At 32.5% G+C, this 12,558-nt stretch overlaps 2 protein-coding genes across 2 annotated transcripts in view; both read right to left on the reverse strand.

The window, feature by feature from the left end:
• The window catches only part of LOC139500301 (uncharacterized), a 43,870-nt gene extending 35,293 nt beyond the window's left edge, over positions 1-8,577 (reverse strand). The window contains exons 1-7 of the mRNA XM_071289045.1: positions 8,489-8,577; positions 7,619-7,782; positions 6,495-6,665; positions 3,721-3,930; positions 2,996-3,038; positions 2,693-2,856; positions 1,941-2,114 (exon numbers count right to left, since the gene is read on the reverse strand). Coding sequence (XP_071145146.1) covers positions 1,941-2,114; positions 2,693-2,856; positions 2,996-3,038; positions 3,721-3,930; positions 6,495-6,665; positions 7,619-7,782; positions 8,489-8,577 — 1,015 coding nt within the window. The remainder of the gene's footprint in view (positions 1-1,940; positions 2,115-2,692; positions 2,857-2,995; positions 3,039-3,720; positions 3,931-6,494; positions 6,666-7,618; positions 7,783-8,488) is intronic.
• Positions 8,578-11,196: 2,619 nt separating this feature from the next.
• The window catches only part of LOC139500302 (uncharacterized), a 120,368-nt gene continuing 119,006 nt past the window's right edge, over positions 11,197-12,558 (reverse strand). Inside the window, exons 81-82 of the mRNA XM_071289046.1 lie at positions 11,683-11,895; positions 11,197-11,213 (exon numbers count right to left, since the gene is read on the reverse strand). Of these exons, the coding sequence (XP_071145147.1) occupies positions 11,197-11,213; positions 11,683-11,895 (230 nt within the window). The remainder of the gene's footprint in view (positions 11,214-11,682; positions 11,896-12,558) is intronic.

The following is a 12,558-nucleotide window of genomic DNA, read 5'->3' on the forward strand; positions in this document are numbered from 1 at the left end:
CATGCACATTAATACATAAACAAACCCGCGACTTGAGATTTAGAACAAGAACGTTTATTAAATGATATGATGAATGGGTCTCCATTTCTTTATGAGAGTACAGTATCAGTTTCATAACGGTAAAATATAGAAAAACTTATATGACAGAAATAGAATTATCGGAATTCAGAGAACTCTCGCATTTATCAAAACTGAGGAATTCCCTCTGACGTGTTTCTAAATTTATAAAAATACTAAATATAAATACTGATTAATTCTGATTTTCCGTGTTGTTAAAAACACGCATATAAGTCAAGGGAAATATCTAACATGAAGGTTATGAGAAGAACATTACAGGAAAGTTGTTTATGCTCAATCCGTTTGCTTGTTTTTACCTTTTAAAGCAAGACAATCCTAAGAATCTGAGATGTTGCTGAAGTTTAGAATAAAATGGCTGACGTGAGGGAATGAGCCCTGAGTCAATGGTAAAAGTCTACAGATTGCTTGAAAGCAATCGTATCCCAAAAACTAGGGGTTATTCCCCGACTAAAAATAACCATGGAGGGAAACCCCTGTTTATTTACTCAAATGGTGAAAAAGTATCATGTTTTTTGTACTTGATTGTAAAAATAAGTTAATTAGCTTTCAATTAAAACAGGTTGAATGATTGAAATAATTTTAAAAATTATATTAACTTTACATGTTTTGAGGGGAGACAACACTGTAAACATTCTGTTTTTTTGGCAGTGAAAATTGAAAACTTATTTGCAGACACTGTAGCTCTTTTCGGAGCAGGAAACCGTACCCTGAAACAAGATTTTTTTTAAAGGCCAGGTAAAAACCTACATATTTCATACAGTTTTGATTATGTAAAATGTGCATGGATCATATCTTCATGGGTGTGCACATGACCTGGTTTCAAGTTTTTTATGTTCAAATTAGACCTTTTTTTTCCCATGTTCATTGGATGGAATATTTTTAATATATTAAAAGTACACATTACTTTTATTTCATTATAAACTAGAGAACATTCTGATTCCAGTGATATCTAGTTTTATACAAGTATCTTTATTAATCAGTCCACCACTAAGGGTCACTTATGCATGGTCCCTCAAAATGTGACGTCATAGAAAAAAACTGTTGATTGCACCCTATATAATCGAAAATAAAACAACACCTACCTCGAATTTGCTATTTTAATGTTATTTTATCCGAATTTGAAGAGTACAAGTAACGTAATAACCTTCAGTTTGTAAGTTTTCATTTGTATGACGTCACGTTTACCCATGACGTCTTTGTGCCAAAATCATTCATGAAGTTTCGCGGATTTTTTTTTATTTGTCAAATTAAGACATTTTTCCAAGTTTTATCGTATTTTTTCTTTTTGAAATGCATTAGAATCGGAATAACAGTACTGTAGTTGAAGAGTTGCCACAGTCAATTTTGATTTGATGGTCGCAAATCTCCGTTTTACTGTCTCCGCTACACGTCGCCAGTAAAACTGCATTTGCGACCGTCAAATCTACAATTGACGGTGGCAACTCTTCAACTACAGTACTGTTATTCCTTAATTATTCTCAAAATCCAAACCAAGCCTGAATTCATCAATTGCAACAGCAGCGTCCTAAAAGCCTTATTGATCAACTGGATTCTTTTGTGATTTTGCAAATATGATTATTTTGCTGTTTAATGTGTATAAATGGGTGTTAGAACCTACTACTATTTTTTAAATTTCTCTCTATCAATCATAGGTCTTTGGTTGTTTGACTTACTTGTAGGTTTTATTTAGCTAAACATTTTTGCCTTATAAAGATTCTGAGAAATTCAATCTCGTTGAGATGACCAATCTATAATTATCATTAACTCAACACTATCATACCTATACAAAAACATTGTAGCCTTATGAAATCATTATACATTAAAAAAGAAGCAAGAGTAATGACATAAAGTATGTATCAAACCTGTTCTCCATCCATCAATTTGAGGAACATAAGGTGAACTAAATCTTTGACAGGCATTGTCCAATAGAAATGGAGCTATTCCAAGAGTTTCTTCAAGCTGCTTTGTCTCCATCTGACTCAATGGTTGGGATGGATCAACACCCATTGAGTTTTTCCATGACATAAGACTAAAACCTGTTAAGACAAATTTCGTGAAGTACTGTACACCCACACTCATACAGGAGTTAACTTATTTTCATGAAGCTGGTCAATTCAATTTAGATTTTACCTTTTTAAACTTTCTCATTTATGCTCAAACAAGTTAAAAGCTTGCATAGGGTTTTTTTTTTCAATGACTGATGTTTTTAATCTTAAAAACATATCTTCATAGAATTTTGATAATACAAAAATTTAAGTAGATTTTACCACCTTAAAGATTGTACTTTAAATTGATCATGCACAATTATTTGATAGTTTTCTGGTCATAAGTAACAAGTTTTTAAAATCGCAATTGGGTTTTTTTAAGTGCAAGTGAACCTGTTAATTGTATTGATTGTTTTTAATCTACCTCAATACCCTTGTAACTAACTGATTTGAATGCTGTTTTGAGGTGTACAGTTTACATAATAAATTATTCTAAAATTGATGTAAAAACCTGCCATGAGGGAAATCCCCTATAAATCAAAATAGCTGGCTGGTCTGCTTAGGGAAATAATGAACTTTCAGTAAAAGTAATACTGTATGTAAAATTATGTTAAATGAAAATAACTTACTTGAATTTTTAAACCCAGTCTGCCATTTGCATGGTTTCTTTGCCAGCTTAGTTTTATTCAGGACGACTTGGTCAATTAAACAAGGCTTGGAAGATTCAAAGCATACACTAACATTCATATCTACCAAGTAACTATCATCACTCTTCAGGTCATATATGGAATACCTGAAACATGGAGAATGTTAAGTTGTTCATCTCATTAAATATAACTTACTTTAAAAAGCTGAAAGGAAACATCTTTATATAATAACTGCATCTTTAACACATATCTAATGAAGTGATGAAAATTTAACAATATACTTACTCCATACGTATAACACTATTCAAGTATAGTTTCTTGCTGACTCCTACAAATAAAAATGAAAATAAGAAATTACTGAATGAACAGAAAAACAAAAACATATCTCCAATAGAACACCATGTTGGTTTGCAATATCACGTATCACTGTTTAGTGATCTTTGAAATCCAAGTAAAAACTTATCTATTTGGATTTTTTTTCTAAATATAAAATCATAATGAACATGTACAGTAATTTTCAATATTATGCATTTTTGTTTGCAGGCCATAAAATGCTTTACCATATAGCTATACTGTATAGCAGGTTATTTTTCGCAGGGGTAAAATTTCAAGATTTTCATTAAATAATTAAGGTATACAAAATATTTTGGCGGTTATTATTTTAATGGATTCAAAACTTTTATCAATATCTTTGCATGTACACTTTTAATTTGGCGGAATTTAATTGGCCATTTAGTTTTCTATGAAAATTTATACCCCATGAAAATATTTACGGTATTTGACAAAACCTTTTTTTGTGTCTTCTATGCTTTTCAAAGGCATACTCTACTTTGAATCTGTGACAAGTTTAATTTTGTCCATTTTAGTGCATCTAATGCATGTTTTGTTTAAACTAAAGCAACAGATTATTATTTTTACAATCTTAATTGTATCCGTTGATTATGTATTAATAGTACCACCAACTATAAATAGTTTTTTTTTCATGTTTTTCATATTTATTGCAAACTTACCCCAATCAAATTCATAGAGAGAAATTTCAAAAATAAAATTTTCAATCCCAACAATTAATTTTTCATCACATGGATCCAGTTTTAAGACAAGATTAAATGAATGATGAAACATATCAGCATCTATACAGCATTCAACCTCAGTACAGGAAGGTAATAAGACACAGGTCATTCCTGGGTGAAGTTCAGGAAGTTCTGTTGATACAGGGCAATCTGAAAACAAAATACAAAACTATAAAGTATGACTATAAACAAAATTCAAGACCACAAATGCATATTTACATTTCAAACCACCAACTTCTTACTTGGATACCTTTTTTTATTATTTGCTTTTATTTGTAGATTTATTTTTTCGACTTTGTTAATTTGTTTTAAGCATATGTTACACTAATGTTATATGAAGACCAACAGTATCCTTAACTTTCCAACAAAGTCATAATAAACAGCTGCACTACAAGCGCATGATATGCCCGTTGTCTTGTGTGTGAAGTTTTATAAAGAGTTTCTGAGATACTGCGCGACATGTGAAACCCCCCCCCTTTTTTTTGGACAAAAACCCCAATAACTGTAAAATAAAATTTTTAATCATCACCAAATTGTATACAGATCTTAAGATTAATATAACTAAGAAGTATGTAAACTTTTAAGCAATAATCATAAATCGTTTGTGAGATACAGCTGGACATGTGAAAACCCCCCCTTTTTTTTATTATTAAAAACTCAATACCTCTCAAATTTTGAATCACCACCAAAAAGTATACAGATCTTTAGATTACAGCCAATTGAATGTGTAGTTAAAGGTAATATCTTTGGTTAGCTTGCTTGCTAGATAAACAGTAAAGTCATTATTGGGTTAGGTAAACTACCCACCTTTAATAGTAAGAAACAACTACCATATTTTCCGGACTAAAAAGCGCATCGAAAAATAAGCCGAATGGCCGTTTTTTAAGGGGAAGATTTTTTTCCTTACAAACAACGCACCTGCATATAAAGCGCACTTTGAGGAAAACGTGCATTTATTCTACTGACCTTAGTGTTATGAATTTGTTCACTCCTTTTTGAAACTTACACCGTAATATGTTTCATTTCTATTTTCAGATTGGTGAGAAAGTTGAAAGTATTTTTGTATATATTTATTTGTGTCATCTTAAAATAAAAAATGTTAATAAAATAATTATACTTTTCTCATTGTTTTAATGATGCCCGATTCGTTTGTTGTGTTTTTTTTTGTCAACAATGGCCATGTGTTGTTTTGATTAAAATTAGTTTGGTGTTAATTGCTCGTTTATTGTTTGAATTGGAATCAAGGATTTTAATTGATCTTGAGAATGTATTCATTAAAGGTCATACAAGCCATAAAACTGCCATTGTTTACCTTGATTATGACCTTCTTACCTGTACCCACGTGTGAAAACTGTTCACCCATAAGTCAGGAAAAAATTTATTAAATCAAATCTAAAGAATTTTATTGTTGTCTAAAATAAAAGTTTAAGTTTTAAAAGTAACAAACATTTTTCAATTTACAACAAACAAAACAATTCAGTTTCTGCAAGTCATTGTCTATTTTTAACTGAAAGTGATATGGGTCCTGGAAAAGAGAATTCATATAAGACAGCAATAAATAAATGTCTTAACATATTAAATTATGAAAATTTATATTCATTTTTTTATTTGAAACATCCAATAATATGCGGCTACAATATTTCATAAAGATATTTCATTTTGAAACACAATAACAACAAGCAGTAAAGTACTCCTCAATAGTATATCCTGTATGGTACCTCTTTTCAAACACGATCATCTTCCCTTATCTTTCTGTGCTTAAGAAATAATTTAAGGCCAAGTTGGGATGGATATCTAGAGTAGATGGGATTGACATGGTCATATATAACACTTGTTATGATTGGATATAGCTTTCCCGCCATAAACACGCGAGGAGCCCTTGGTTGTGGCAGGGTTCCTAGAGATGGACTTGATATCCCGGTTGTTATGACGTCAATCCAATCAAATTTGAATGTAAACATATTCAGAGTAGGGGCCTGTACTTCCGGTAATCTAGAGACCTTACTCTTCAAAATTGTTTACCGTTCATATGAAACTCGAGTGAGAACTTGAGTTCCATCCGAATTTGGCCCAAAGTGTTCATTTCAGCCCATGAATCACCATCGTCATTAAAAGAAACTTGGAATATTGGGAAGAAACACAATCACTTCCTTTATTATTCCATTAGAAGATTATCTAAAAACACATTCAAAACAACAGACAATTACATATTTATGATAAATAAACAATTAATATCCTGTATGGTACCTCATTCAAACACAGATTATCTTTCTTTGTTAATGTAACGAACACATGGTTATCAACTTCCTAATCCAACAATGAAATAAAGAACAAACGATAAAGTAAATGTATTTATTCATTATAAAATAGGCCACATAAACAATTTATCAAGTCACTGCAACCACTTGACAATCAAGATATTTTTTTTTCACGTTCGTCCTGAAAACAAAAAAAAATACATACATAAGGCGCACTTGAGTATAATACGCAGGGACAAAGATAGAGAAAAAAACATTTGGCTTATTTAACGATTTTAACAGTATGTTAAGTTTCATGAAATTGGGATAAGTTCTTCTCAAGTTACAGTGCAAGATTTTTACGCTGGACAGCCAGATCGACCCTGGACATTTTTATACCATAATATGTCCTGTTAAAATTTTGACAGGCGTATAAAAGGGATAAAAGTAAATTTGTACAATGTAGTTATCTTTTACCTCTTTTCCAACCAAAGTTTTCTGGTTGATAAAAAATTCCATTTCTAACACATGAAGGTTTCTTGAAAAATTTTGATATCCCAAGGTCACTTGAAACTTGTAACACTGCTAGCTCTGTGAGATTTGTCAAGTCTTCTCCTCTTATCCTTGTCCAATCTTCTAAGGAAAAATCTGCATAACAATTTCAAACAAATTCATAAAATAGTTAACTACATAGGCTTCAAAAAGATTTCTCTCTGTTTTCATCATCTACTTTCTCCTTAAAAATCAAAATGTACCGGTAGTCCTAAGAAAATTGATACAAGAGGAAAGCAAATGTGAATTAATCGTGTGAACACTTTGCCTGCTGTACTTATCATGAATGAATTTGTTATGATAGATTTCAGGATAAAGTGTTTATCACATAAACTTTACATTCATGTAAATAAGGTAAAATCAGGTGGACCCCTACAGATGGAAGTGTGCATTGGTGGATAAAAGGTCTGCTGATGTAGGGTAATAGGTAGTAGCTATCCCAGGTAACCAGAGGAATTTGTAATCATCACATAAGATAAATTGATGACAAATTTCCCTGGTTAGCTATCACCTGAGGTCCTTCAACAGTGGACCTTTTATCCACCTGCTGGATGTGTATACCCTGCAATCATGCCATTTGCTAAAGGTTTTTGACCTATTGCTGTTAGAAAACTCCCTCAAAACATAATGTTGACCAACTAACTATGAAAATGAGGTTAAGGACATATGAACATGTATACCATACAAACATTCCATTTATATTCTATACACCATATATAGTTGACCTATAGATTATTGTATCTGACAAGTGAAAATAAGCACTAAATCATAATACTGATCACTGATACATGTAATGAGCTCAAGGTCAGGTGAACCCTGACAGACATACTGACTAGTATCTTGTATATGTATAGAAAAGAAATGAATGGGTTTGATTTTTTACCATTTGCAAGTAAAGTTTATCTTGCTTTATATATTGTTAGATGAATCATGCATAAATTTTATTTTAAACATTTTAATACTTATTTACCTCACATTATCTGCAATTTCACTATGTTAACAACAAAGATATGTACATATCTTAACATTTGACAATATGTAAAACTTACTTTGAATTCTAAATCCTTGATTCCAGTCACAAGATGGCTTGGGTAGGCTGACTTTGTCTGCTATAAGTTGTTTGGTCATACAATTAGGTTCTGAGGACTCTAAGCATACACCAAGACTTACAGATAATATGTATTCTGAAGATGATAACTCATCAACAGTGTACCTACAAAACATGGCCAGTTTCTGTATGTAAAAAATGTCTGCTAAATCACAGAAATAAATAGAAAATATCATACAGCATTTTCAATATCACATGCACCAGTATCAACCCAAGACACCAATATAAAATCTGCACCTTTGCGTGGAAATTTGATTTTTTTTTGTGTTCATGTAGGAGAGATAATCATGACCAATTAACTCTGTTTGACATTGTGATTTTGTTAATGAATAAAAATATAAATTTGTTTGTACTGACACATATAATTGAATAATAAAATGATAATAAATATATATAAATGAAGCAATATTTCTAACCCTGCTACTATTAGTGATATTCCTTAGCAAGATTTTCAAGCTCAAAACACTTTTACAAAAATATAGATGTCATCTATTAAATATTATCTTACTTCCTATACATTTCTAGGAATATGATTGGCTAAAAGCGTCCTTGTGGAGACCGTGTATATTTGATATTAGGTTAGTAGGGAGGCAGGGCTTATTTCATACACGGTTAGTAGTGGTGTTATGCCCTTTATATTCCATATTAGGTAAAAGAGAGGCGGGGCTTATTTCATACACGGTTAATAGCGGTGTTACTTCCCTTTATAAAAACAAAACGGTATTGAGAAAAAAATCTTAAAGATTTCAACAGAAGGAGAAATTGATGATTAAGATTGAAATAAATTCTTAAAAACACATTTAAACCGAACAAGTTGTTATTGTTGGCATCTGTTTTTGTAGGATCAATGGAAGTAGCTAGTTTCTTAATGCTAACAGTATCTGGCGAAGACTTGCTCATTGTGATAGGTCACTAGTCTAAATTTCACATGTTAAGATATTTGATAAGATAAATTTGTTACATAGTGTGCTAGTGACGTAATACAGTATATATGGGGTCAGTAAATTCCATATGGGGATTCGAGCTTCGCTCTCACCCCATATGGAATTTACTGACCCCATATATACCGTATTAGGTCACTAGCACACTATGTAACTAATAATATTTTGTCATAGATGTTTAAGTCAACACATAAAAGAAATTTTGATATCTTATATGATATTTCTTCTTCCTAAGCATTTAATATTGTTTACTGTTATCTTTTTTAAGAATTAACATGTATAGGGTTTTGATCATACTTCATTGTATATACTATGATATTAAAAAACTAAGGGATATAAATTATATAAAGCAACTTACTCAATTAAGAAAATTCCTTTCAAATAAAACTGATGATGAGTCCCTGAAATACATAGAAAATATGAATAACACACTATCACACCATTAATCAACTTAGCATATACCATTCAAAAGTATCTTATTTGTGTTATTCGGGAGTGAAAGTGTTAACAGTCTTTTTACATCAGAGGCCCCTGATGGATCGGCAACAAAGTAACAACACTTGGTCACCACCTTGTAAGGAACATTCATACTATGTTTGGTTTCATTCCATTCAGTGGTTCTCTAAAAGAAGTCATTTGTATGCATTTCCCATAAGGGTCCTATTTTAAACTAAGTCCCCCACTGGCAGCCATCTTGGATAATGGATCGGCTACAAAGTAACAACACTTCGTCAATACCTTGTTAGGAAGATTCATGCTATGTTTTGTTTCATTCCATTCAGTGGTTCTCTATAAGAAGTCATTTGTATGCATTTCCCATAGGTTCTATGTTAAACTAAGTCCCCCGCTGGCAGCCATTTTGGATAATGGATCCGCTACAAAATACTAACACTTGGTCAGTACCTGGTTAAGAAGATTCATGCTATGTTTTGTTTCATTCCATTCTGTGGTTCTCTAAAAGAAGTCATTTGTATGCATTTCCCATATGGTCCTATTTTAAACTAAGTCCCCCACTGACGTCCATCTTGATGATGGATCGGCTACAAAGTAACAACACTTGGTCAACACCTCATAAGGAACATTCATACTATGTTTGGTTTCATTCCATTCAGTGGTTCTCTTAAAGAAGTCATTTGTATGCATTTCCCATTAGGGTCCTATGTTAAACTAAGTCCTCCACTGGCAGCCATCTTGGATAATGGATCGGCTACAAAGTAAAAACACTTGGTCACTTCGTTGTTAGGAAGATTCATGCTATGTTTTGTTTCATTCCATTCAGTGGTTCTCTATAAGAAGTCATTTGTATGCATTTCCCATAGGCTCCTATGTTAAACTAAGTCCCCTGCTGGCAGCCATTTTGGATAATGGATCGGCTACAAAATACTAACACTTGGTCAGTACCTTGTTAAGAAGATTCATGCTATGTTTTGTTTCATTCCATTCAGTGGTTCTCTAAAAGAAGTCATTTGTATGCATTTCCCATAGGGTCCTATGTTAAACTAAGTCCCCCACTGGCGGCCATCTTGGTTGATGGATCAGCTACAAAGTAACAACGCTTGGTCAGTACCTCGTCAGGAAGATTCATGCTATGTTTTGTTTCATTCCATTCAGTGGTTCTCTAAAAGAAGTCATTTGTATGCATTTCCTAACGGGGCCTATGTTAAAATAAGTCCCCCACTGGCGGCCATCTTTGGTGATGGATCGGCTACAAAGTAACAACACTTGGTCAGTACCTTGTTAGGAAGATTCATGCTATGTTTTGTTTCATTCCATTCAGTGGTTCTCTAAAAGAAGTCATTTGTATGTATTTCCCATAGGGTCCTATGTTAAACTAAGTACCCCACTAGCAGCCATCTGGGATAATGGATCGGCTACAAAGTAACAACACTTGGCCAGTACCTTGTTAGGAAGATTCATGCTATGTCTTGTTTCATTCCATTCAGTGGTTCTCTATAAGAAGTCGTATGCATTTCCCATAGGCTCCTATGTTAAACTAAATCCCCCGCTGGCAGCCATTTCGGATAATGGATCCGCTACAAAATACTAACACTTGGTCAGTACCTTGTTGAGAAGATCCATGCCATGTTTGGTTTCATTCTATTTAGTGGTTCTCTAAAAGAAGTCATTTGTATGCATTTCCCATAGGGTCCTATGTTAAACTTAGTCCCCCACTGGTGGCCATCTTGGATGATGGACCAGCTACAAAGTAAAAACACTTGGTCAGCGCCTCGTAAGGAACATTCATGCTATGTTTTGTTTCATTCCATTCAGTGGTTCTCTAGAAGAAGTTCAAAATGTAAACCCGAAGGGCCAGGTGAGCTAAAAAGGACATTAACAAAAATGTCTGCTTCTTTTATAAGCAGATTGTGAGCTTAAATGAGCGGTGACCCCATATTTTTATTTTATATTTCTATAAGGTATAAGATAAAGTTTAATCATAGAAAAAATTAGCAAAATTCTATATAAGAAAAAAAAAGTTGATTTAGACCCGCGAGCCCCCTTAAGTTGCTTAGATTTATTTGTGAAGCAATGGCCTTTTTTCTGTATTCAGTTTTAATTGTTTCCAGCATGCATAAAGTTATATGTCACTTAATTCTGAAAAGTAAAATCATGTCTAATCATCAAGTTTTTAATTCTATAATTATATATTTACAGATGAAGTTTTCTACCTTTTAAATGGAAATTATACCAAAATGAGCACTTTTCAAAAAGGGAAAACCAATTAAAAATGTAATGTACATTATTGCAAATGATGGATAAATCAGGGTTTAGTGTATTCATATGACTGTAAATTTAATTATTGCGATGTTTTTATTATTGCGAAAAACGCAACAGGGTTATCATCCCAATAATTTAATTAAACTTGCATTTTGATTTTTTTTATATGAATTAAACAGGATATTCTCAATATCGCTAAAAATAAAATCACAAAAATAAATGCATGCAATAATTTCTGAATTTACAGTATTTGTTTATCACTCCTAATACTCTTGTGAAATGTGGAGGTGTTTTTCTGAACAAAAATAGTTCATAATATATATATAATACAGTAACAATTTCTTACCATAAACATAATTAACAAGTGACTCATTGTAAACAAACTTCTCTATACGAATGGTTAACTGGAAGTTGCATGCATCAAGTTCAAAAGAGAAGTCAAATGATCTTCCAAGAGAAGGAGCTTCAACACAACACTTTATTCCTGTACATGTTTCCATGATAATACATGTAGTCTCTCTACTGTTAAGGTATGGAAGCATCACAAAGGTAGAGCATTCTGTAAAAAATCATTATATCTATTGTTATTGTCTTGTGAACTTGATATATACATGTATATAACAAGAGTGCACATGCTGAAATGTCTTGCCTTCTTTACTAATCATTGATATTATGTTGATAGTCCTAAATATAAAGCTTTATTACAACTGTCACATAAACTTAACATTAACCAAGAAAAACTAAACATTGATCAATGAACCAAGAAAAAATTAGGTCAAGGTCAGACGAACCATGCCTGGCAGACATGTACAGCTAACTATTCTTCCATACAACAAATATTGTTGACCAATTGCTTATAAATTAAGAACCAGATGCTCCGCATGGCTCAGCTTTATACGACCGCAGAGGTCGAACCCTGAACGGTTGGGGCAAGTATGGACACAACATTCAAGCTGGATTCAGCTCTGAATTTGGATTGTGATTAAATAGTTGACACAGCATAGGTTTCTGACACAGAATGAACTTAAATTTTTTTTTTGCTTTTGAGCAATTCACTATGCTGTTGAATATTAATCCTCTCAAATAAAAAAAATGTTTGACCCCCCCCCCCCCCCCCCCCCAATTTTTTGTTCACCTCCCCCTTTCCCTTATTCCAAAACTGATCTCAATACAAATTTCTAATGGAGTTTGCAACAATAACTACTCATTTAAATACATCATA

Source organism: Mytilus edulis, chromosome 13 (assembly GCF_963676685.1).
Source record: "Mytilus edulis chromosome 13, xbMytEdul2.2, whole genome shotgun sequence".
Classification (NCBI taxonomy): Eukaryota; Metazoa; Mollusca; class Bivalvia; order Mytilida; family Mytilidae; genus Mytilus; species Mytilus edulis.